Genomic DNA, 24,031 nt, shown 5'->3' on the forward strand with positions numbered 1-24,031 from the left:
TGTTTGTCGTCATCGAGATAAAACCAAAACGCTCTGTATACGTATTTCTAGAAGTAGAAAAAAAAGCAAAAAGGTCTATAACTACTTTTCACTCTTCTCCCGTACTTCGGCACCAAATTCCTCAACCAGGACTCTTTTAACCGCTTGTTGGAGAGAATTGGCCTCATCATTCCTGAGGGTCCTTTCGAGTGATCTGTAATTGATCCGGAAGCACAGCGACTTTCGCCCAGTCTTTGGATGCGTGAATTCGTCGATCTATCCTATCATGTTAATATATCCCCAGGAAGGAAAAAGCAATTTTATATATTATTTTTTGTAAAATACCAATTTCACATCCTCCGCAAGATCTCCCGCAACATTTCTAACAATCTCCATCATGTCATTCTCATGGAATGGCACCTGGCCCCCAGCAGCACTACTCGAATTGGGTAGCCAGAAGGCAATGTCTTTGTAGCAGGGCGGGAATTTTGAGAACGGGACGAATCTGGAAACCTCCCCCCCTTTGAATTGCCCGAGGAAACGCTCGTCGAGGGACCAGAAGAGGCGGATGTCCGGGACTCCGAATAGGAGCATAGCGACCCGCTCTAGGCCGACGCCGAAGGCCCAGCCGATCTTGTCAGGGATCCCTAGAGAGAGAGGACAATTAAGAGGAGGTGATGAAATGGTTAGAGGGGGGAAATAATTAACAAACCGGCATTTTTTGGCAGGCTCTGCTTAACGACACCACACCCTAATAATTCCAGCCAATCCCCCTGCCAATACACTTCGAGTTCCCAAGAAGGGCTTGTGAACGGGAAATACGCCTCCACCCACCTCACCCTCAACGGTTCCTCACTCACCCCCTCCGCGCCTGCACCACTGGCCGCTATTGCTGCCACCCTCGCCTGGCCAAACACCTCCGCAACAACATGCTCTAGACAAAGCTTCAAATGCGCGCCAACAGCCCGCACCTCCTCGGCCGTGTGCTCCACCTGCAGTGGGTTCCTCTTCTCATGAAATGGAGGATTAGGATCCATAACATTAATCCCATGCTTCGGCATACTCTCAATCTCCTCCCTGATCACGGCTGCGACTCCCCCCGAGGCTCCGCACTCATTGCGTGACCACATCCTTGCTCCTTCCATCTGGTGGAAAACAGGGTAGTGACTCCGATCGATCGCGTCCCGCCTGTACACGTCCGCCGAGATAAGAAATCCGTCTGAGGTTCCCGAGCGGAACGTGTCGGCCTGGTGCGCGGAGGTGTGCGTGCGCAGGACAGTGTCCTTGTTGATGTAGTAGGTGTCCGTGCGACACCTACCTGGGTGGTCGATGGGGAAGCCGAGGGAGTCGAAGTTCTGGTGTACGGAGACTATGGGGGAGAGGTCGTTGTGATATTGGTACGTCGGGCTAGGGAAGCGGGATTCAATGAGGCGTCTGGTTATCGAGAGCGGGTGGGAGGGTTGGAGGTGGAGTTTTCGCGAGAGTGCAGAGGAGATGTGCGAAGGGATGTTTGTCCATTCGTCAATTGGGTAGTGTTTTCCTTCTAGTTGAGTTGTTGGTGGCGACGGTGGTTCTTCTGTTGGCGCAGATGCACTTGTTGGTTAGGCTCAGTTTCACACAGGCAGTGGGCGAGGATTCGTGAACGAACTTGTTGAATATTTGCGCCATTGAGAATGGAATTGAGTGATTCCTCTCACCCTGATCACTTCCGGGAAACCTCCGAATGTGCCGGAGGTTGTCGGGAGATTTCTGGAGGAGAAAAGTAGCCGCATGCCGACTGCCTGTGATGTTACTTGAAGGTTTCGCTCGGACAGTCAAAACATTAAAAAAAGGTTTGGTGTGATGTTGATAGCCCTCAGCTGAGTCAGCCGCTTTCAAGAATGGTAAATTCCTATATCCCTCCTCAATATCAACCTCCCCCACCAATCAACCAACATTACTAACATATACTGGTGAAGATGCAATCGTTCTTCCCGTCAATCGCACCTCTGTTGCGCACAGAGGTGCAGTCAAGTAACTCCTTCTTTCCCCTCCACCCCTCACCCATAACTAATCAACCACTACAGTCCCCCTCCTAAGACTCTTCTCCACAACTTCCACCCCACAAGACTGGCTCCGTATAATATCCCTCCCCCCCACCAACTCCCCACCCCGCCCAAAACTCCCTAACACCCACAGTCAGGTCCCCGCACCGACCCAAAACTCCGCTTCAAGGGCAACCCACGCGTGCACACCGGCGGCTCCACCCGCGGGACCACGATAGCCTGGGGCGACTACGGCATGCGATTATCCGACTACCACCAACGCCTGTCCGCAACACACCTAAAAAATGCAGAAACAGCAATAAAGACCAAACTCCGCGGGATGAAGTACAAATTGTACAAGCGGGTCGCATGCAACATCGCCGTGTTCCAGAAGGGCAACGAGGTGCGCATGGGGACAGGGAAGGGCACACATAAGTTCTGGGCAGCCAGGGTTCCCGTTAGTCGTGTGCTTTTCGAGCTCAAGGGGGAGGTGCACGAGCAGATTGTCAAGGAGGCGTTTAGGTTGGCGGGGGATAAGATGCCTGGTGGGTTTTTCTCTTCCTTAAGTGCGGAGGGGGGCGGGAGAGGAGGGGGCTGATGTAGAGAGAGAGAAGGCAGGTATGAATTCGTCAAAAAGGGAGACCCGCCAATGATCGGTAGGGCCCCAGTCACGCCGGAGCTGCTGAAAGAGTTGGAAGCTAGGAATTTTAAGTTGCCGCCTAAGAAGCGGGCGTGGGTTGATACGCTACCTGAGCATAAAAGAAAGTTGCTCAAGCCTTTGAAGCCATAAGTTTCTCATACTGTACATAATCAAACTACACCACACCACCGCACAGATATCGACCCACAACACCACCCCTATATCTTCCCCCTCCCTCTTCTGCACCCCAACGCCTACGGCATGCAGCCAACCACCATATTTATCGCCAAAATAAAAAAAGCTCAAACATAGTTACCGCCCCTTCGGTTTCTCCGGTGGATGTACCACTCCCGTGAGTGTATCTATCCTCTCGTGCCCGGGGTGATCGCGGGTCAGTTTGATATGTAATAGACTGGTGAGAAGGAGAGAGCATAGCATACGCGGTTGATTCGGCGGCGGCGGGGATTAGTACGGATCCTTGTGTGGGTTTGATAGGGAAGGCATGGTTGCCTGTCTGGCTGGAATGGAATGGTATTGTAAGGAAGGTCTTTGGTATTTGTTCGGCTGAGAGGATTGAGATGGAAAGGTGGAAGGGTGGTTTATATTAACTTGGCGACGTTCTAAAGGTGGTGGTGGGATGGCGTCAATGTCAATTGGGACTTGATAAATGGTTAATCTATCGGAATTGGGTCGCCAATTATCACGTCTGAAATCCAGCACTCATAATCAGACTTTGTGGAAATCTTAGTATGCATGCTACTGCAACCTAATCGCAACAGATAGTACAGACCATCTATAAACCTTCGATCGTACAAGCCATTGTTCATGAAAAGCATCAAGCAAGCAAGCAAACGCCATCATCGTCCCTAAACTTTTGACCATTATCCATGCAATTATACCCTCTAGAACTCCATCCCCATCAAATAACTCTCCAAAATTCTCAAGAACTTTGCCACGAATGCTTCTAGGTGAAAGATCACTTTGCTTCCAAGGTGAATTCTGTGCTCGTAGAAAGCAGCCCACTTGATGACCTCAGCTTTGAGAACGTCATCGATTTTCGCAACCAGACGGAAGGTCAACAATTTAAGGATGACCGTGGCTGGAATGCAGTGGGTAAGCAGGTCGTAGAATTTTGCACGCACAAGGAGGATACTATAACATTACGTTAGAAAGCCCCTGTTGCACCACAAACTATTCTAAACATACCGAGCTGGAGAGTGGTCTGCAAGCAATTCGTCCGCGATTTGGCCGATCAAAGTCTCGTAATCCGGAGGAGGAATTGGTGTGTTATCTTTAACAACCTCACTGCGTTTCCGAAAAAAGTCAGCTACACATCAAATGGAAGTGCAAAAACACAATAACGCGTCGCATAAGAGCTTACTTTTGTGCATAAAGTGCTTCAAACATCAATAACGCCCTTCTTAGGTTTCTCCCGCTCTCCTCTGCAACCCTCCTAGCCAACTTGTCACTGAACTCAAACCTTTCCAACTCAGCTACATGCTTTAGTACCCCAACCATCTCATCAATTGTAGGTGCCGCAACTCGTATGAGTAACGTCCTGCTCTTAATCGGGGCAATGATATTGGCAGTAGAATTGGCAATCAGTATCAGCCTTAGATTTGGGGAATATTTCTCCATTGTCCTTCTCAACGCAGCCTGAGCATCTCTGGTAAGGTGGTCCGCCTCATTGATGACTACAACCTTGAATTTCTGCTTCGCAGCGATATCCACCTGCTGTGTCTGACCAATTTCTTTGAGGAGCGACTGTATAATGACCCGATCATGATTGCCAACGTCGGATGGAGTGATTTCAATGTGGTAGACAGATGCGACGATATTGAATTCAATCTTACGATTGGTAGTTGTCATAAAGACACGAGAGTCGATTTTAATCTATCCAACCCCCTTAGTAACTGCTGCATCTCGCACAGCCCTCCCCATGGTACTGCGGATCAAAATACCTTCTCGACACCAGGACCATATAGCTCTTTCAACGTAGCAACAATTCGAGTCTTCTTACCAGCTCCAGAAGGTCCATACACTAGCAGATGTGGGAAATCGCCACTATTGGCCTATCGCAAAAAATGAATTGTTAGTTTCACCCCACGCACGAACCACGTCACTCCGGTCAGGCATAATCTGGGGTGCATACCAGAGCCTTGAGTCTAGAAGAGAGGCCTTGATGATACTAAAGTGTGAAGGGTAGGAAACCGTACTCGTCAGCTGGGCTCCTACAGATAGAACACAAGACAAAATAAACTAACATGCAAGGCCTCGAGCTTCCGAGGACGGTGCTTATCGACGAGGAGCATCGCTGTTAACGATTCAGGCTGTGTTTTTTTTTATTTCAATAAGTCCGCTTCGTCAAAAAGGCCCGACGAAAAAAAAACAAGAGGTAAGTCTGGGGTGGAAGAGAAAGAGACTTTTTCGGCGGGCTGGGGGTTTGTGTGGTTTGCACTGTACAGGGGGGCGTTGTTTGTTAACAGGGCTCTCCCGGGGGAAACGCGACGTGCAAAGACCGTGTGGCACAGTTTCAAACTCACGAGCTAAAGATCATTCGGGAGCCTCCCCACTTAGCCACAGCACAGCTATCCTCCTAACACCACAGCATCATCACAGCCGGCACATGGTCTTAATGCCGTGCAATACGGTAATCACCGGTACCCACGTACTAAATTTTAACGCCGTGTGTACGGCACGATACTCTATGTACTCGTACTCTAGTACACACCGTACGAGATACGGTATCATGGCGTCGGGCAGACTTTTAAACTCCCAGACTCAGCATCTACTGGCCTGGTCTGGTGTTTACCTTGACGTGAGCCTCCCCAAAGGCCGGAATCCCAGACATATGGTCACATACCCAACACAGAAAATTAAGCCTCCACCCGGTGTCCATACCGGTATCAAACCTCGCGACGTCTCTAGTGCTGGAGTCTTACCTACCCCAAGATAACCTATTCGAGTACACTACTCGAGTATACAGTATAATACCCCCAGGATGAATGCTTTTCACACATGACTTTTGTAAAGTGGCGTAGGTTAGCCCCTAAACCCGTGGACCATACCGGTACGTACCGAGGATAATAAGATCTCCGGGATGACTTTCAAAAGTAAGAATGTCTTTCCACCGGTAGAGGAGGAGCACTTAGGGCAGGAAAGAGCTCAAAAGTAACCACCGATGAATGCGGCACCGTGCCGCCGCATACAAATACGGCACAAGCACCGGTGCCCACAAGAGGGCGCGGTCACTATGCAGTTACAAGTAGTAGGATAATACCGTACTGGTATGATAGAAGGATGTTGGACAAATAAATTTATGAGATGTGCTGCGTATCATAACCTAGGTAGGGCATGGCGCGCTACCGTACCGGTTATCATACTCCAAGAGAAGAAGTTTAGCAGCGAGATGAATGAGGCAGTGATAATTAAACCTTGATCCAGTTGCCCTGCAACACATCCTGAGCATAGCAATACCGGTACCTAAAGAAGCAATAAAGAAAACGAAAAGTGGAAAAGAAAGAAAAAGGGAAAGAAAAAAACCCCTCTCAAAAGAAGATAACCGAACCCTGCGAGTAGTGGGAGGAGGTAAACCACCTTTTTGTCAATTTTTTACTTTTATTCTTGAATATCTGATTGCGGTAGGAGGAGCCCTCGCATGTCATTCAGGTCGTCGATTTTCGGCCCAAACTATTGGGCGGAGAAAGGCCGCTGTCCGTCTGTCGCGCCCCCCAAGTAAACCTACCGTCCAATTGTCCGCAGGAATCGAGATGCTGGCGGGCAATGCAACGGCGAAGACACTCCGAGCTTCCAGAAAACACTTGTAACTCTACGAGTAGCAAGACTGGAGACTCCTTTTTCTTTCGGGGGTGCGTGCGCTGCTGCGCCTCCAGATCCAGCGATCGCTGCCGCCCACTGTCTGTACGGGTATGACCAATCCCTCCTTTTGTGTGGAGGGGGCGTTGCTCCTCTCTACTCGTGGACTCTCTCTGCCCGGGGGCGAAGAAAGAGTGCCTGAGTGCGCGAGATAATCTGTCCGTCCCGCAAAATTTTTTTGCGGAGACAGAGCCCGAGTGACCAGGCGAGAGAAAAACCCCCGAAAGCGAAGCAAAAGGCTTGGGAACTACGGAAGGTAGCTAGCGCGGGACGCAAAGGGTTCGCCTCAATCTCCGCTACTCCGTCTTCGCTGGCTGTGTCTTGGGGTTTTTTCCTGCCTTCTGGGTTACCATTTCTCCATTCATCCCTGTACGCCACATCAACCCCCCCAAGCTTTCTCGGACCTGACCCTGCGCTCGCCACCAACCACCACATCTTATAAAGATCCATTCTTCGCTGTTGGGGATCTGTCGTTATTCACCAGCACCACCAACCAAAAAGGAACCAAAAAAAAAAAAGTCTGCTACCATAGTAAGCTAGTCTTTATTCCACACAGGCAGCGTCATCCACATCACTACTTAACTGACCAACGCTCCCCATCTCCTCAGCAACCTTCAACCTTCACAACCGCAACATCTCACCTCACACCTCCATCAAACAAAGACCGAAGACCAATTCAAACAATGGAGTCCCCAAAACTCTCCCCCGCTGTATCCCCCCTATCCACACCAAACAGATCTAGAACGTCATCCCGTGGCTCACACCTAACTCTCGACCTCTCCTCCTTACCACCACTCACTCAGCCAGCAACACCCACAAACACGCTTCTAATAACCGTAATCCCCCATCCAATCCCCGCTAAATCCCGCCCAAATTTGACTAACGCATACCACAGAATCTCATAAACCCCTCGATCTTCGACTCACCCCACCTGCAGCAACTCCGCAGCGTAATCGAGTCCTCGGCAACACTAGTCTCCTGGTCCCCGCTAAAGTCCTTCCGGCGGATCGTGTGCTCCTTCGCGACGACGGAGGACGCCATTAGTGTGCGCCAGGTGCTGGATGGCGAGGCAATCATGGGAGACCGTGCACGTGTTTACTTCGGCGAGCACACACCCGTACAACCGGTGGACCAGCACCTACAGGCGCCGGAGTCGAAGAAGCTCTTCTTCATCTCGCCCCCGCCCTCGCCGCCACACGGCTGGGAGCTGCGCAACGAGGAGCCGCCGAATGCCGTCGTCGTCGCAGAGGACTTGGCGCGGGCGCTCGCGCGGCTGGATTGGGTGAGGGCTGGTAAGAGTAATACTAGAGACAGCGGGGTGGATGGTGCTAGTGGCACGGAGGCGGGGGGAGTGTCACCCACCTGCCGCCCTAGGTCCGCCAGCTCCGTCGTCCTATTCGAGCCGGAGGAGGTCGGGGATGGCGAGAAGAAGATGCCCGCCATATCCGTTGATGATTATACCGATTCCGGAGACGAGGCGAGTCCTGTTTCGCCGGTGGCTCCGGTATCGCTACACACGGCCAGACCACCCGTCGAGCTTATTCAGGACGCTTAGATTTACTTGCTTTCTTTCCTTTCCCTTTTTTTTTTCTTTTGCTTGCATCAAATTTTTAATATGGATGGAGCGGTTGTGGGTTCTATAGTTAACTGAGGTGGATGGAAGGGCGTCTTTCAGGTGTTTTAACTGATGTTTTGTCTTTTCTTTTCTTTTCTTTTCTCTTTACGGGTGTCCGGGGGGGTGTACTCGGGGTGGGGGTGAAGTATTGGGACAAGCAGGGGGCTTGATGTCTGTGTGAATTACTTGAAGTGGGATTGAAGATACCAATTTGAGTAATTTGCACAGACATCTAACCCCCCTGCTCGTCCCAATACTTTCCCCCTACCCTAGTATTCGTGCAAGACAAGGATTGTTTTGCTCGTTCACTACCCCTGTCTTGTACGAATACATCTCTCCGGGTACCGTACTCGTAGAGTCAAAGCGTTTTTAAAAAGGACTGCTATTGCATACCGCCAAGACTTGGCCATTTTGTTTGGATCTGGGTGGTATGTGATAGTAGCTCTTTTTCAAAGCACTTCTACTCTACGAGTAACTATACACATTTTCCTGTTTTTCTCTTCTTCTGCAAGATGTAGAACAGGAAATGCGGATTATTACTATTGGGTTCGGTCTAGTCTAGTCTAGTCAGCGGATAAGGGAGTTTTCTTTCCTTTCCTTTTCCTTTTGTTTGTTCTGCATCCCTCTCTTTTTCAATCTTTTATCCCAATCCAGTAAAGTACAGTACATCATTAACCCTCCAACTCAGTAAATATTTTTTCCTCCTTCAAAAGTTTTATCTGCCAAGTTGTTAGTTCATGGTCAGGGTTTTCATTAAATTCCTTCTCTCTTTTCGTTACTGCCATTTTCGTCACTGCGCCGCATCGTGTTGTGCGGCAGTAAAGGGCGTTCGGCTCCGGTGTCGGAGAATAACTTTTCCGAGTGCCAAGTTTCCCGTGGTCCGCCAGATGTGTATGCAAAAAATGGCGACACACACGAAACCTGCATCAACCCCCAGGGCTGAGCGCCTCGAATGCATAGCAGTGAACTTTACACGATAATAATAATATTATCTATCATACATTCAACCTCTCTCCACACACACACACCCAACCACCGCTATTTCCCTTTCGACCCCTTCCCCCCTCATTTTCATACAAATAGAATCCACATTCCGCATCACTAGCCCAAGTACGAGTACAGTATACAACACAAAAAGTGCATAACAATCCAAAGTATTATAAGCAACTCGCACGATCCGCCACCGAGAATATTTCCAAACACCGAGAATCTTACTCGCCCTTGCCGGTCCTTTGTTTCAGGACAGCAGCAGCAGAAACCGTCGCTGCGGACGCGATCCGCGCGGACCCGGGACCGCGCTGCGGAGCCCATCCCGCAAATACACTTCATGAGGCATCACTCGAGGGGCTACTGGTGATGTCTTGATCAGGCGACGGGATTGGTCGTGTGGGGTTTGATCTCCAGCGGGGGGTAAAAAAATGTGAAGGTATTTTTGCCCCCCACTGTATGTATCATATGATCGGGTGGGGTGGATTTTGTTCTCCTCAGCTCTGGTCAGACCTCCATTTTTGTGGCGGTAGTGAGTATCACGTGCGTTGCGGGACGGGCGGATGAACGGGTGGATGAGAAAGGGTCGCGTCATGGGGTATGATTCGGAATGGGGCTTTGTTAGAAGGGTATGATATGATACTATAAGCAGGTTTTACATAGTCTACCTGAGGTGTTACGTTACGATATCATACGACACAATATCCGCCGTGAAGCGTTCGGGTATCATAAGAGCTGGGTTGTTGAAATTACTTACCCCTACGGGAACAGGGGTAATTCGTGATGAGGTTTCCGATACACTCTCCCTGACAGCCGAGGCCCACTCCTATTGTAGTGAGCGCCGTACAGTTCGACGAAGCCATCCTGGCTGTATCGCCGCTTATCATCTCTGCCCAGAGCTGTTTCCCATCATCTGATCTACCGTATGACGGGCAAAACCCCACCACAAGATAACGGACCCGACAAGTGATTGAGAAGCTCGAAAAGAGGGGTGGAGCCAAAACATACAGTGCCTGCTGTTGCCCGCAATTTGGAGGTCCGGTGCTGGAACATGTGGGTGCCAACAAACCAGGCCCTCAAAGGGCTCGAACAATGGTATCATACTTGATGTCTGTCAATGAGGCACGGAGTAGAGCGCAAGCGTTTGTGCAACCTCAAGAACACAGCGGCAGCGGCAGTGAAAACTCCCCCACGCCATACGACAAGAATGCAGCAGTATGTTCAATCCAGAGGGGAGTGTGTGGTATATATGAGGCTCAAAAAGATACGGAAAGTATCGAAATAAAGAAACAACCCTCCTTAAAAAGGCTCAGCTGTCATTTGGTGCTGTTGCAGAAGCTGTTCAAAGCGGGTGAGAATGGCAATAAAGGAAAGGCTTCGGAAGCCTCTGTTTCACATCACCGGATGCCGTACTAAATTTACTATTGTAGATGTTTCTGCTCTTGTATGGTATCATATTTGAATCGTGATTAGGTGGCGAAATTAGTGCAAGCTCAGTCATCAGTAGGAATGAAAAAAGTGAAAAAAGTGAAAATGTGTATAATTATAATATTATAATAATAAAATTTTATAATATTACACACATACAGGGCCTTACTCCAAGCGCCAACTGCAACGTCCCAGCATCTCTCTTGCGGACTATCATACCCCAACTAACATACTTCCGCCTTAGCCCATCGTGCCGCACTACGGAGATATATCATAAGAGGGGAGAGAGAGGGCCTAGACTACATGACTTATGATACAGAGGAGGAAAATAAGGGAAAATCCAATTTCGGTTTTCAAACATACGATCAGCGCCCTGCGCTGCGGATAAGAGTATCATGTCTTGGGGGCCGACTTGGCTGTTCCCCTGTACGCGAGCGATCCCCATACGCTGTCAAAACCCCATCTTCAAGTCCCGCCCAACCATCCTCCAACCTCTGCGGGTTTGCTACGACATCCGAAATCCACTCGTCGTGAGGAGACTCACTTGTTAAGCTAATCGCAGATCGGCACTACCCGCCGCCACATGGGATCATATGGGATGGCATCATTACCCGGCATCAAATTTTATAGAGCGAGATATCATACCCTTTTTCTTCTTCTTCTTGGGATGTTGTACTCTACAGGTGTAATTCAGTGGGATAACGTACTCATTGCTCGAACACTAGAAATGGAGGTTCTTTTTTGGGACCCCGCCCCGTACGATACTATGATCAGAAACTGGTTGGCTGGCTGGCTTGAGAAATTGTTAGTAGGGGCATGAAAAAGTTTTGATTTCTAACCCCCCCCCCTTTCCATCGAGTTCTGTGCTGATCCTCGGAGAAGAAGAAAACATTATCCCCCATATGATATCGTACAACCGGTATTTGAAGACCATGAAATGGTGGAGAACGGGTCATGAGAAAGGTCCTGTACCATACCCCTACCCCCCCCATTACACGGATCCAACACACACACACACAGAGCCCAAATATCATACTCCTCCTCGACTTTGACTTTTTGTCAATCCTTCACCGTTGCGTCTCAAATTTCCTTTCCCATCCTCGGCGAATCCCCCGCGCTCCTAGAGCATCCAAAAGCTCTAGGTGTCGTATGATATAGCCACCACCTGGATTCACGTGACTCTTGTGTTGGACGCTCGAGTTGGGGTTTTTGTGGCCGATGTGGGTGTGATACTTGGTGATAGTGGCATGATCACACATTATCACTCGTATATTGCACCGGGATATTGAGAGTAGCGGAGACTGGATCATGGCGGAATTGGGCTATATAAAGTAGGGATTATGAATGTGGCGAAAACTCTGGTCACCGGGGTGGTCGTTGTTCGCCTTGGCTACAGTATTAGCTCTCTGCTTTTGGTCTGGTTGAATTGGTTAAGTTAACTCGTGTTCTATCTATCCTTATTAAAAGTGGAAAAAGAAAGAAATCATCTACAATTTTTTGTGGTTTATAGGGTTGGGGTGCCCCCTGATCCAAGAATCTAGCTCCTCAGTCGAACGCTCTGAAGGAAAGAATAAATAAGAGAGTGAGACAGGGGGTGGATCGTAGACTAGTTTGATGGTGAAAATGTAAATAAAGAAAAGTAAAGGGAACACGCTGAGCTTTTAAGTTACACACACCACTGTCCATCTATATCATGACCCTATGGACATCCAGAATTCCGTTGTCTGGGTAGTGAATGGAGGGGAAACGACTGAAAGAAGTGAGTAATGTATGAAAGGACAGGGAGGAAGAAAAATAGCCCCACAAGCTGTGCTAAGAAAATGGATGAAAAAATTAAGAAAGCAAGAGAAAAAGGTCTCTCAATAATGTCAGAGAAGCCACCATGCTACTCTATCCTAGCCCCCTTAAGTGCAGATCGACCAAGTGGTTCTGTCGCACCTCGTAAACATGCATACAGATCTCTGGGAACCGAGGATGGCTGGGGCGAGGCCTCGACTACCGAAGGATGCTACTTCTCTCAATTGCCTCTAACAGCTCTGGTCTGTCCATCTCTCTGAAGCACTGGGAAGCTTCTTCGTAAGTCATCCATCTTCGTCTTCGCTTGTGCATTTCGGGCCAGAGAGCTTCCTCTTTCTCTACTTTAAACTCAAAGAAATAGTAGAGAGCGCAGGGAGGGATTTTGCTATTCGACTTTGCCGCATCAAGGACGTTCTGTGGCCTCGGGTCCCGAATTTCCCCAAGATTCCGGGTTATTTTACCGGTTATTCCTGCTTCCTCCCATGCTTCGCCTATAGTGAAATTTAAAGATGGGTATCAGTCAATTGCTTGGGGAGCCGATAAAACAACGCCGAAATGAAATAATTGAATAAGTTGGGTGTAATGATTCACTTGCAAGGCGCAATTGTGACGAAAAAAAAGAGTAAACGTGGTTGGGCTTTGTCGGAGCAATTGTACGAGGAAGTGAAAAGAAAAGCAGAGATGAGTTGGGATTCACTTACGACTGGCGGCGTCCTCCGGGGTTGGTTCATCAGTTTCGTAGCCGCCCTTAGGCAGGACCCAGTGATTGTCACGGTTTGTTGATTCGACAACAAGAACCTTTCGTCTATCGATGGAGATTGCCACGACTCCGGCAACGAGGCGAGATCCATCGGATGCGTATCCTAACAACAGCGAATACCATGAGCCGGGAAACTACCTTATTTCGATGGGGTAAAAAAGAGACGAGCAGGGGAGTTAGACGCAATTGATAAAAAAACGTTGAAAATGCTACATACGTTGTTTGACTCTCCCGACGCGGGCCTGAAATGCTGTTTCTCAGTATATGCACATGGGGAGCAATAAAGTTTCTTGAACAAGAACCGACCTCCATCGATCGACTTTGAGCCATTTCAGTTGTATGTGGCTCTCAATTACCGGTAGAGGTGTTGAGAGCAGAAGAGGAGTGGAGAGAACAGATGTTGCAAACAAGAGGTGGCAGGAGGGTGAATTTTTTTTCTTTGAGGCGAGGAGGCGGGATGTTGTCCTTTTCTGGCGGGACTTCGCAGTTTTCGTGCCGGGTTTGCTAGGGACCGTTGGTTTGTGGAGATGGAGAGGAGAAAAGAGGCTTGTTTCAGAGAGGGTATGAAAGCTTAAACAAACAAGAATAGGTTTCCGGTGGAACAGATATGTGGACGTGCGGTATGATACAGCAAGGTCTGGAAACACAACAAACCGACAAAAGTCAGCACAAAGCGGTGTGTTGGTTTATAGAGGAAAGTTCAATCCAGTTTCCTGATGAAAAGGAGAACGAGCCGAGTACAGTACTGGGATTTGAAGGGGGTAAAAGATTCTTTCCTGAGAAAGTGATCCTTGGTGTTGGTGGTGGTGATTGAAGGGAAGAAGAAAGGTACCTTTGGATTTTATATATGGGGAAGGGACATGTGTGCAACTTTAAATCTTGACAACAAAACGAACATCCACATGTGGTCTCTCATTGACTCCTACGTTCTTCCTCACTGATTTCTTTTTTTTATTTACTTTTTTTATTATACCGTATTTATATATTTATCCCTCTGTCCTGTAACCCCCCTCCTAGTCTTCTTTGGGTGCACAGCTACTAGATACTCCCTTCCTGCGAGCACACATGGGGGTAACTAAGTCCTGAGTGAACACCCGATCTCAACGGAGTAAGGAATCAAGATCGCTTCGCTTCTCTGGGATCCAGGGATCCGCAGCCGCATGGTCAGTAAAGTGGCCGGAACTGCTTTCATTATTTCACCGCTGTTCACGCACCCGTTAGGGTGGACTCGAGCATCAACTCCCAATTAGACTACTCTACAAGAGGAACGAACGATGATGGGAGCAACATCCCGAGATATGGTTGGAATGGGGGCTCATGTAATGAGGAGCAGAATATACAGGGGTGGGAGATCTGGCAGGAGGCTCGAGGGAGGGAGGGTGTGTGAAAGGGATTGGGGATTGACAGAGCGAAAATGGATAGATCATGGATGTGTTGGGAGCTGGGAGGCAAACGAATTCGGAGTGGTGATGCGAGAGAAAGAGGGGCAGCCAAGCTAAGTCTACTCGTATCTACCACACGAAGGCGAGGGGCATCGCGGGGTGAACAGCGGTAGTTCTTTCGCTCCCCCTTCGACAAACGGGGCCACGCGACGCAGCAACGACAAGACATTAGAGAAAGTTGTTTCTTTGTTTCTTTTTTTACTGTCCTCACTGTAGACTAATCTCGTCCCCTGACACCGCGAAGGCATCGGGGAGGGAGGAGACCTTTCCACTTCTATTCCTCTCTGTTCCAACGCCACAGCCCACCAACCGGTATATTCTGTCTCCTCTGGGGAAATTGGATACTGTGAGTGTGCTTTTATGTGTAATACAATAGCCTTTTGTACGCAGTACGCCTGTGCGTGCTGGACGTGTATTCTAACATACGGTACGGTATGTAACCGACCGACTTTGTCTTTTAGGTGTAACCTTTTCCCATGAGGACTCGAGATATCAAGGCCGCTGATTCGACAATAATTCGAAGACTGGAGGGAATCTTCGCTGTAAGGTAGTAAAAGAGAAAGCGGTACATGGGTGATTGGGATGATAGCTGAGGGTTGCAAAACGTGCAAAGTGTAGTGGTTTATACTCGTAGAAGCTCATGATAATTATGGTGCTCTCATAATTGTGCAAAGCCTCATTTTCGATCCTCATACCTAATATACTACATACCCTACAATAATATCGTACATCCAGCCTGTAAACATCTATCCTCAGCTGCCTCTTTTCTCTTGTCTGCTTTCCTTTTTCCTTCCTTTTCTTTTCTTCTTTTCCCCTTCCCCCTTCCCCCTTCCCCCTTCCCCCTTTCCACCTCGATACCTCGCAGCATAGTATCATACAAAACAGCGAAGCCCTCCTATCTTCTTTTGTTATTTATCTCATCATTATTCTCGCCCTCTTCCTGCAGAAAGCACGTACTGTACTGCATATCCTGTCGTCCGTATCATACTACTCGAGTAGATTCCTCATATCGTTCGTCATCTAGGCAACTGGCCTTCCTCGTGGGAATAACCTCTCCCACTCTCATCCTCACCACCTTCCTCTCTTCATTCACACTCCTCATCTTCCCTCTCTTACTCATCACGCAGCTCACTTTTGACTGACCTGTTTTTTTTTTTTTTGCAAACCTCCTGCTGTCTGCTGATTTTGACTCGTCTGTCCCTCCCCAACTCCATCTCTTTTAAATCACCTCTCAGAAATTGCGCCCGCCTATACTCTTTCTTATCCAATCCAATTGATTTACATCCAGTGCTCCGCGACAAATCGGAAGCTAAGCCCCCCCACTTCATAGTGAAAGGCACCAGCGTATGCAATGTCAAACGACGCACACAATCCTGCTACCCTCATCTCGTACATGGGTGTGTAAATATTCTCTGCTCTTGTCGAATCGTTCTACCCCGTGCCTCTTGCGGTCCATAATGGATGTTTGGCTTACGGTCGTTGTTCCCGCTTCTTCTCTTAGGCTCTACGAGAAATGGCAGATGCGGCTACTGCACGAAATCCACAAGTAATTATCCCTCCCACGCTTTTCTCGCGCCCCACCTCCCACTTCGTCCCTTGCCGCAAATGTCCAACACGTTTGCGGCTCTTGCTGCTATAGGGTGTTTGGTTCAGTGTGAGAGTGGGCTGAATTGACAAGGTCTTTAGGCTGTTCCTTCTACCTTAGGTCTTATGATTTGACTGTTACCGATTACCAAACACTCCTTGACCGTGGCTGGAGACGGTGGGGGGATTCCCAGCCTTGCTTTCATATTACCTATAAAGGATTGTGAAGCAAATATTACCTTATCCGGGACGTTTTGCTGATGAAAAATAATGTTTATTCCCGTAGGAGCGGTACTTTGTTGTATAAGCCGCATATGACGCTTAGTTGTTGTCCACAGTACACTATTCGGTAAGTGTCACTGGGGATGCAGAAAAACAGCTCTGCTTCCAAAACCCAATTCGCACGATGCTTGCGTTGTATGTAGGATTCTTAACAAGGCTGGATGTTGCAGAGTAGATGCTACCACAATTAAAACTTCCAGAGACCAGCGCCAAACCCTTCATAAATGGTCGAGATATATCCTCGGTGAAGGTTATATTCAAGAATGTGCGAAGAGATATCCAAAGTCTAAAGAGTATGTTGAAAGAAAGAAAGACATTCGCCAGAATGAAGAGCCCTATGTGTTGAATTCGTCCGATACATTTTAGTTTTATGGTTGCTGACAGCAATTTATCCATTCGCAGGGAAAAAAGGAGGCAACAATCGGAATTTAACCTCATTGAGACTGTGCATGGACCAGAATATTCTACCCTTCAGGGGCTGAAGAGAATTCCCCCAGAGCCTGCCCACAAGTTCGAAGTTGAACTAGAGTCAACGGTCTTTACCGAGGAGAAGTAAGTGTCAAGCTATTTCTTGTTTGTGGGGGTGGTGGGATCATGCTGGACCCACCCCTAGCTAGCCTTATCCTTCCTTAAGATGGCTATGTTTGCTTTTACTCTATTTCCTCGTTTCTAACATTATTTGGAGATATGAGTTATATGAGAACTACCAACGAACTGTTCACCAGGAGCCCGCCTGGCAAATCACTCGAAGTGGTTTCGTGAACTTTCTCTGCAGGTCACCTATCATGAGCACTACCACACCCTCCGGAATGAGGCTGGGATCCTATCATCAATGTTATCGCGTTGATGGTCGGTTGGTCGCAATGGGTGTTTTGGATTTGCTTCCGCACTGTGTAAGCGGTGTGTATTTCATGTACCACGGAGACTACCGCGCATGGGGTTTTGGAAAGCTGAGTGCTTGTCGGGAGGCCGCCCTGGCCAGAGAGGGAGGTTACCAGTACTACTACATGGGTATATAATGCCTCGTTTGCCCTGATATTTAAAATCTGTGACCCGGAATCTGATTTTATTTGCAAACTAGGCTTCTACATTCATAGTTGCCCGAAAATGTGGTACAAGAGGGAGTATGGGCCGTGCCACCTTTTAGATCCAGAGACATATGCTTGGAATTTGTTCGATAAAAACTTGGAGAGATTGCTGGACAAGCATGGGTATGTTGGAGCGTCAACAATTCGCTCTCATGGGGCCACGGGGGGGGATGACATTCCTGAGAAGGCTCCTGGCTCGACCCCATCGGGGGACATGACTGAGGCAGGAGGTCAGGATGAAAGCGAAGAAGAGGACGAAGAAGAAGTTCCCCCAGGGTTTGTTTTCAGCACAAAAATGCCCGGGATAATGACAAAACAAGAAATCGAGGACTTCGATGTTCGAACCCTCAAATTCCAGCTGGGAGACTCGAAGATAACTACAAAGGTAAAGCTTCTTATCCTCGATCCAGGCCTTATAGTATCTAATAGAAATTTATCCTAGGAGCTCGAGGAGTTAGATCTAGCTACCTACATAGATGTAGGTACTGAGGTTCTAGCTACAGTTGGCCCGGATGTTGCAAAGTCAATGGTCCTGTCCATTGTGTGAGGTATACAGAACAAGGCAGGTGTAAAAGTTCGCAGGGTTGATTGCTGTATCGGTTTTTGGTTTGTATCCAGCAATAGATCGACTAACTCGAGATCTCCAAAAACACTATTGTACACTGTTGCCCTAGGTAGCCATTGTCACGACCTCAAAGCTACTAACAATAGGATTCTTATGATACTACGTGCCAATGTGGGAGGACTCAGGGATTTGGGATGCCAATCGGGGTGTTGTTTGAGTGCGTTAAGATTTCTTGCAATCATTGTAACCTAGTGATAGATTACTTCATAGTCTCATGTGCCGCTGCTTGATGACTCCTTTTCTGTGATAGGCTGAATTCAAACGAAATGCCTCCGAGCAGGCTACTAAGAGCACTAATTTTTCAAGAATCTGGGGACGCGGAGCACAACTGTGAGCGTTAGGTAGGTTTCGGACATCGTTTTCTCTTTTTCTGCAGTGACAAGAGAAGTCACTGTGTCATACATGCCCGTGAGCCAGGCTGTGAACACGCATCGGCGCGTTCCTCCAGCCCTGGCGGCGCCGCTTAAGGTGAAATCCCTTATCAGCTACTCCTAGAGGATGCCGGGGGGGGCGATCGCTACCGAGTGAGGCTCCATGATCCGACCTTCTGCAAGGAGTTATGCGCTATAATGGCTGATACCAAAAGCAAATAAACTTGATCATCCTCACTCTTATATTACCCCGCATCAATACAAGGCTGCGCTCCACAGCGAGTGAAGTGGTAACGTACGCGTAGCTTGGGCAGGTAGGTGAGTAAGTACGTGTGTAGTGATCGAGACTGACAAAGCCCACAACGGACCGATCACTAAACTGGGTAACACAGCCTGCCGGTACTGCTACTCGTACAGATCCATTATATGTGCTCAGCGGGAAGGCTGTAAATTGTGTCCATAGGCCGCGAGAGCCCAATACTTTAGGTAAGTTACAGATCTAGTGCGTGGGACGGGGAGGCGCTCAGATAGACATAATTTTTTGCCATATATTTCTTATCCCTGTTTCGAGCACTTCCCACCCGGGACAGGTACAGTAATAATAAGTTGAAACGTTGAGGGCTGTGCTAGCTGGCTGGCCAATCTAGATGTATGCTCATAACTCATAAAGTCACAATGAACACTCTTCTACTCGATATCTGGAGGCGGGAGAGGTCGGAGGAGTCGGGGAGGGTGGGAAGCTGCTGTGGGTGTGGTTGGATTGAGAAATTGTTTGATCTGGTCTGGCGGGGTTTGATTGCGGAATCTTTCGGGAGGACATTGGTGGCGGTGATCGGGTCGGTCAGAAGGGGAGGAATTGTCCCCCGTTCTGGACTGACTTCTGTTACGTCGGGCGCGCCCTTCTTCCTGTAATATGCCATCGTATCGCCACCACCTCCGCTCCGTCCTAAGAATTATCATGACGATAGTATAATCGCATCGACAACCAACTGGCCTTGGTCGGTCATGTCGCTTATTGGGAGAGCCACGCATCGTTGGAAGCCAAATCCAGTGTTTTGCTCTATCTCTCTCTCCTTTCTTTTTCTTTTTCCTCTCCTTTCCTAATTTACTTATCGTGTAGTATTTACTTTTTTCTTGTCCCTATTTTTAATGACGCAAGATCTACGTTGCACCCAATTGGTCCTTTGAGAGAGGAGGGTTTTATGATAATTGCTTCTTTTTTGAGAAAATGGAAAAATCACGGTTGCACGCCAAGATTTACGTGTGATTTTTCGTGACCGAATGAGAGTGGAAGGGTTAGGGGTTGGTCTGCCTTAGACTGATGGCTTGGCAGTTGTTGGGGAGACCCTTTTTTTCTTTTTGAGCCGCCTCAAAAATTCGGACCTAAATTTATCCCTGTCAACCTCAGTCAGAGCTTAATAAATCTGGACAAAGACCTCCACCTGGCCACACACAACGACAGTCTTTATCATCGTCACCAAACCACCAACCAAACAACACAAGCCCTGTTTTTCTTTTTCTTTTTCTACCCTGCATAACTGGATAATCGGCAAACATGGATGACTATGATACTATCTACGGTTCTGATCGCGGACGTATGTTGTCCTGAGTTCTTTCCGCGACGCTAAGGTGGGTTTGTGTTTGTGCTGTCTGTGGCTAATTTGCTGCGTTCGTACAGCTCAGATTACCATCAAGGAGGCGGACAGCAGGCATGCGCAGATAGTGCTTTCTAACTGCGATCTTGCGTGCGTTTCCTTTTTTTCTTTGTGTTCCTGTTTCTTTTGCTTCCGCCCCTGCTCTATCCTTTTCCGCCCGCCCGATGCTAACCAACCGACCCGGGATCTCGCAGTTTCGCAAATGCCCTTCGCCGTATTATGCTCGCAGAGATTCCCACGATTGGTAGGTTTATGGAACGAGTCGCTACTTATCCGTTCCTTCGTGCACTTGGGGGCTAATGTTGGTGGGTTTCTCAATGTAGCAATCGACATTGTGGAAATTCAGACAAACACCTCCGTCATCCCCGATGAGTTCCTCTGCCATAGGCTTGGAATGGTCCCGCTCGACTCGACAAACATCGACGACAAGTTGATCTACACCCGCGACTGTTTCTGCGATCAGTACTGCGAACGGTGCTCGGTTACTCTGTCGTTGCATGCTAGGTGTACTGGTGAGGATAATGTTACGGTGTATGCGAGGGATTTGGTCATTGCGGAGGGAGCGCAATTGGGCAGTCCAGTTATCAATGGTATGTTCTGTTTAAGGAAAATTGTCCGAACCAGTGAGTGGAGGAGGGGTGAGTTGGGGGATTGTGGTCTAATTTGGGTTGGTGCGGTTAGATCCTGAGGGGCAGGGAACTGTCATTTGCAAATTGCGCAAGGGGCAAGAGCTCCGGTTGAAGTGTATCGCAAAGAAAGGAATTGCGAAGGAACATGCCAAGTGGGCTCCCACGGCGGCCGTTGGGTTCGAGTACGATCCTTGGAATAAACTTAGGCATATTGATTACTGGTATGAGGAAGATGCAAAGGAGGAATGGTATGACACTTCGCTTTCCCTAACTTTATCGAGGTTTGTTCTGGTAATCTTGGTTCAGTGCTAACCTCCAGAAATTGCACAGGCCTAAATCCAAATATGCAGACTGGGAGGAGCCTCCCATTGAGGGTGAGCCTTTCAACTATGATGCAGTTCCCTCCCGCTTCTACCTCGATATCGAGTCTGCCGGATCCCTTCCGCCGGACGAGATCCTCCAGCAGGGTATAAAATACCTCCAGGAGAAACTCGCTGCCGTGATCGAGACCTTCAGTAATAAGAATGAGACTGGTGATGGATTTGGCGACGGTGTCAGGAGCCCCGGACAGGATTATTCAATGGGTGGAATGGGCGGCGGTGGAGCCGGCTACGAGACTCCGTATCAGGGTGGGCGGACACCATTCGGGGGTGGTGGGTTTGGCGGCGCTACCGAGTACGGGGGTCGGCTAATGGGTGGTCATAAGTGTGTCGCTGCGGTAGCGATGGGATAGTTGGGGTGGGTTTCTTGGTCTCGCTGTTGGGGCTAACTTTCTTGCTATAAAAAGTAGTTTTTTTCATTTTCGGTTTTTTTCAAATTTTCATATCTTTCATGCTTTTCCGGGTTGTCGGTGTGTGCCACTTTTACGTTTGAATGCCTAGCTGTGTACAGTACTCGTAGAATAACTATCCACCTACATTATCACCAATCCTCATTAAAATCTTGTGAATGGATGGATAGCATAGACTACTTGATAGGGTGCCGAGAATGATAGGGTAGGGAGAATCACCGGCTCTCCCTGATGAGTCAGCCCTTCTCTTTCAAGTTAAGCACCATATCTCCTCCAAGGGAAGTGTTGGTTCTCGCTACCCTATCGTTCTCGGCACCCTATCAAAGGGTCTAGCCTGGGACAGAGCCCACGACCATACCCACTAGTGAGATTTATCAAATGCGTAATTAACAGCTAAGTCGGATGACTAATCCCGGGGAGTCTCGCTGCCTGCCACCCGTTCATACCATACCGGTATTGTCATTTCCACCTCCCTTCCACCCTTCCAGGATCAGCGTCCTAGAGCCAAGTACGAGTACGAGTAGTGCTCTGGTAGATAAGCCAAGCCAAGCCAAGTTACTTGTGCTACATGCAATGCATAAGAGTTGAAACCGGAGTAGTATTAGTAGAAGAGCAAGCAAGTGGGTAAGTAAGTAAAGTGAGGTTTGACCAAAGGCGGAGGATCAACTCTGTGGTGTTTATCTTGGGTTGTGTGATACGTGCACAGTACTGTAGATATTGCCTGCTTTTTCTTCTTCTCATCTTGGGGAATACAAGTATACGGTAGTGCGCTGTATGGAGGTGAAGTGCAATACTTGTGACGGTTGGATTAGGCTTCTGCAGTGACGGGGCGTCCCTCTCCTTTTTAGATTGTCCCGGCGAGGTGGTGGTTGGATACATAACTGTTACAATTCCGGGGAACGTCGTGCCGTGGAGTTTTGGGTTCCGTTTGGTGGATGGGTATGTTATAAATTACTGTATACTGTCCTGATTATGTTGTTTGGGGGGGGGCTCCCGGCGGTAAGTGTACGGTAGTTGTACAGTATCATAGATCTTGATTAGTACTCTACGGTACTTGTCAAAGAGGCCTTCCCGGGTATCAAGTTATGGAGTACCGGGGTTATATGCCAAGACAAGAGGAATGAGACTACCTTATATCCTCTGTAGGAACCTTAAATGTTTGAAGAGATGTGATACAGTGCCGTAAATTGGCTTGCCCTCCTCAACGGAGGGGGGTCACTCCAGGCTAGGCACCTATGGTATCTAATCTATCCGCAGCGCAAACGATCCATGGAGGGGGGGGGAGGTATGACAGGAAGGGGTTGGGGGTACAGGTTGTGAACCGAACCGCCTATGGTGTTATGATACCGGTATCGTATCTGACGCAGAAGGGTATCACAGGGTTCGGCGCTTGGGAGTACGAGTGCCCTCACCAAGCAAAGATGTCCTCGCCTTTACTTGCAGTTTTATGGCCTTCTTGGAGGTCGAAGGAAGTTCCCTCCCCCCCTCCCCCCTCCTCTCTGATAATATCAATGGTATGAAAGCGAGCGCTAAAGTTTTACCCTGGGCTGGACTAAAGTTTTTGTGTTCTATGGTAGCTCGATACTTTGTTCTGAAGAACGTCGCTAGTAGTCGGGTATGGTAGCGTAGGTAGCGCGCTGTCCGATGGGACTGGGAGCCGCGGTAGATAGGCGCGTGATGTGTGAATGATTATATGATTTGGCAGAGCCAACTTACTCCCCGCCGGCGAGGGAGACTATTACCGGACTGGGCACCCCAAGCGCCGGTACTCGGTACGAGTACAGCACAGTGACCAGTTAACAGAACCATAGGGTGAGTGGATCATGTTATGCTCTCTCACTCGTTCGCTTCCAATTTCCAATGCTTTATTCATGATCCTTTGCTTTACATACTCCCCCACCACACTGTAACCTATCCACCAAGAAAGAAAGCATACAAAACACCATCCATCTCGATCCTTTCCCTTTACCGGTATTTCCCCTGGGATCCCTCTCAGCCATCCAAAACCCACAGCCCATTCATCCCAACTTTCCCAAAATATGCACCCACACACCCCACCACAGTGCGGTACCATAGACTATCCACCGGTTCACAGCTTAACCCACCTCACCTCGAGTTACTATACCGGTATTCTCCTAGAGACACAAATCCCGCCCCCCTCCGCCCCTCATACAAGATTAAAGCATTTCAGCCCAGGAAGAGGTATGAATAAAACGAACCACTCCCCCACCACCGTTCCCTTCCAACCTCTTTTGTCCGTGCAGATCTTTGCTCTTGCCGTCACGGATGCGCTGACGACGCCCAACGTCGAACGGTCTTGGTCTCTCCATACCCCTCCACCCCTCCTCCGCCCACCCTCGTGACAGTTGTGGATATAAAATTTGGGGAATACCCTTTTCGTTCTCGGCTGGCCGATTGCTTTATCCTGTTGTTCTAATTATGTAGCACAGCGTTATAGT

The 24,031-nt window shown here is 48.7% G+C and overlaps 10 protein-coding genes; 6 read left to right on the top strand and 4 right to left on the bottom strand.

The window, feature by feature from the left end:
- Positions 1-81: 81 nt before the first annotated feature.
- GSTUM_00002349001 (uncharacterized protein) lies at positions 82-1,751 on the bottom strand (the record flags this gene model as incomplete). Its single annotated transcript, XM_002836110.1, has 5 exons — positions 82-255; positions 334-626; positions 692-830; positions 1,020-1,555; positions 1,628-1,751. 5 exons carry the CDS (start codon positions 1,749-1,751, stop codon positions 82-84), a joined length of 1,266 nt encoding a protein of 421 aa, XP_002836156.1.
- A 186-nt stretch (positions 1,752-1,937) lies between these two features.
- GSTUM_00002350001 (mitochondrial 54S ribosomal protein YmL47) lies at positions 1,938-3,390 on the top strand (the record flags this gene model as incomplete). XM_002836111.2 has 4 exons in its annotated part: positions 1,938-1,992; positions 2,046-2,096; positions 2,162-2,548; positions 2,618-3,390. 4 exons carry the CDS (start codon positions 1,938-1,940, stop codon positions 2,791-2,793), a joined length of 669 nt encoding a protein of 222 aa, XP_002836157.1. The 3' UTR covers positions 2,794-3,390.
- A 3-nt stretch (positions 3,391-3,393) lies between these two features.
- On the bottom strand, positions 3,394-4,955 carry GSTUM_00002351001 (uncharacterized protein; the record flags this gene model as incomplete). XM_002836112.2 has 6 exons in its annotated part: positions 3,394-3,795; positions 3,850-3,948; positions 4,025-4,536; positions 4,605-4,715; positions 4,796-4,831; positions 4,908-4,955. 6 exons carry the CDS (start codon positions 4,953-4,955, stop codon positions 3,546-3,548), a joined length of 1,056 nt encoding a protein of 351 aa, XP_002836158.1. The 3' UTR covers positions 3,394-3,545.
- Positions 4,956-5,661: 706 nt separating this feature from the next.
- GSTUM_00002352001 (uncharacterized protein) lies at positions 5,662-8,846 on the top strand (the record flags this gene model as incomplete). XM_002836113.2 has 4 exons in its annotated part: positions 5,662-5,713; positions 7,004-7,050; positions 7,128-7,355; positions 7,415-8,846. The coding sequence occupies 4 exons, from the start codon at positions 5,662-5,664 to the stop codon at positions 8,072-8,074; spliced, it is 987 nt and encodes a 328-aa protein (XP_002836159.1). The 3' UTR covers positions 8,075-8,846.
- Positions 8,847-8,871: 25 nt separating this feature from the next.
- GSTUM_00002353001 (uncharacterized protein) lies at positions 8,872-9,141 on the top strand (the record flags this gene model as incomplete). XM_002836114.2 has 1 exon in its annotated part: positions 8,872-9,141. The coding sequence occupies one exon, from the start codon at positions 8,872-8,874 to the stop codon at positions 9,112-9,114; it is 243 nt and encodes an 80-aa protein (XP_002836160.1). The 3' UTR covers positions 9,115-9,141.
- A 1,576-nt stretch (positions 9,142-10,717) lies between these two features.
- GSTUM_00002354001 (uncharacterized protein) lies at positions 10,718-10,910 on the bottom strand (the record flags this gene model as incomplete). XM_002836115.2 has 1 exon in its annotated part: positions 10,718-10,910. One exon carries the CDS (start codon positions 10,908-10,910, stop codon positions 10,821-10,823), a length of 90 nt encoding a protein of 29 aa, XP_002836161.1. The 3' UTR covers positions 10,718-10,820.
- Positions 10,911-11,971, top strand: GSTUM_00002355001 (uncharacterized protein). XM_002836116.2 has 2 exons: positions 10,911-11,353; positions 11,432-11,971. The coding sequence occupies exons 1-2, from the start codon at positions 11,133-11,135 to the stop codon at positions 11,505-11,507; spliced, it is 297 nt and encodes a 98-aa protein (XP_002836162.1). The 5' UTR covers positions 10,911-11,132; the 3' UTR covers positions 11,508-11,971.
- A 4-nt stretch (positions 11,972-11,975) lies between these two features.
- On the bottom strand, positions 11,976-13,907 carry GSTUM_00002356001 (uncharacterized protein). XM_002836117.2 has 4 exons: positions 13,413-13,907; positions 13,324-13,348; positions 13,048-13,209; positions 11,976-12,837 (listed from the first exon to the last, which is right to left on the bottom strand). The coding sequence occupies exons 1-4, from the start codon at positions 13,434-13,436 to the stop codon at positions 12,545-12,547; spliced, it is 504 nt and encodes a 167-aa protein (XP_002836163.1). The 5' UTR covers positions 13,437-13,907; the 3' UTR covers positions 11,976-12,544.
- Positions 13,908-15,426: 1,519 nt separating this feature from the next.
- Positions 15,427-18,112, top strand: GSTUM_00002357001 (uncharacterized protein). XM_002836118.2 has 10 exons: positions 15,427-15,740; positions 15,837-15,945; positions 16,050-16,094; positions 16,235-16,310; positions 16,419-16,481; positions 16,585-16,707; positions 16,817-16,966; positions 17,100-17,425; positions 17,496-17,887; positions 17,945-18,112. The coding sequence occupies exons 2-10, from the start codon at positions 15,900-15,902 to the stop codon at positions 18,047-18,049; spliced, it is 1,326 nt and encodes a 441-aa protein (XP_002836164.1). The 5' UTR covers positions 15,427-15,740; positions 15,837-15,899; the 3' UTR covers positions 18,050-18,112.
- A 1,843-nt stretch (positions 18,113-19,955) lies between these two features.
- Positions 19,956-21,711, top strand: GSTUM_00002358001 (uncharacterized protein). XM_002836119.2 has 6 exons: positions 19,956-20,093; positions 20,177-20,243; positions 20,348-20,397; positions 20,477-20,743; positions 20,835-21,030; positions 21,113-21,711. Exons 1-6 carry the CDS (start codon positions 20,054-20,056, stop codon positions 21,513-21,515), a joined length of 1,023 nt encoding a protein of 340 aa, XP_002836165.1. The 5' UTR covers positions 19,956-20,053; the 3' UTR covers positions 21,516-21,711.
- The last annotated feature ends 2,320 nt before the right edge of the window (positions 21,712-24,031 follow it).

The sequence above is a fragment of the Tuber melanosporum genome (genome assembly GCF_000151645.1).
Source record: "Tuber melanosporum whole genome shotgun sequence assembly, scaffold_130, strain Mel28".
NCBI lineage: Eukaryota > Fungi > Ascomycota > Pezizomycetes > Pezizales > Tuberaceae > Tuber > Tuber melanosporum.

Excerpts from the sequence above, each read along its gene's own strand:
- GSTUM_00002355001 (XM_002836116.2), top strand. The coding sequence starts at position 11,133 with ATGGGATCATATGGGATGGCATCATTACCCGGCATCAAATTTTATAGA. Across the intron at positions 11,354-11,431 it reads GCTGGCTGGCTTGAGAAATT|AAGAAAACATTATCCCCCAT; the intron begins GTTAGTAGGGGC and ends TCCTCGGAGAAG.
- GSTUM_00002356001 (XM_002836117.2), bottom strand. The coding sequence starts at position 13,436 with ATGGCTCAAAGTCGATCGATGGAG. Across the intron at positions 13,349-13,412 it reads CTCAAAGTCGATCGATGGAG|GCCCGCGTCGGGAGAGTCAA; the intron begins GTCGGTTCTTGT and ends ACAGCATTTCAG. Across the intron at positions 13,210-13,323 it reads CGTCGGGAGAGTCAAACAAC|GATACGCATCCGATGGATCT; the intron begins GTATGTAGCATT and ends CGCTGTTGTTAG.
- GSTUM_00002357001 (XM_002836118.2), top strand. The coding sequence starts at position 15,900 with ATGTCAAACGACGCACACAATCCTGCTACCCTCATCTCGTACATGG. Across the intron at positions 15,946-16,049 it reads TACCCTCATCTCGTACATGG|GCTCTACGAGAAATGGCAGA; the intron begins GTGTGTAAATAT and ends TTCTTCTCTTAG. Across the intron at positions 16,311-16,418 it reads CTTGACCGTGGCTGGAGACG|GAGCGGTACTTTGTTGTATA; the intron begins GTGGGGGGATTC and ends TTATTCCCGTAG.
- GSTUM_00002358001 (XM_002836119.2), top strand. The coding sequence starts at position 20,054 with ATGGATGACTATGATACTATCTACGGTTCTGATCGCGGAC. Across the intron at positions 20,398-20,476 it reads CGCAGAGATTCCCACGATTG|CAATCGACATTGTGGAAATT; the intron begins GTAGGTTTATGG and ends TTCTCAATGTAG. Across the intron at positions 20,744-20,834 it reads GGGCAGTCCAGTTATCAATG|ATCCTGAGGGGCAGGGAACT; the intron begins GTATGTTCTGTT and ends TGGTGCGGTTAG.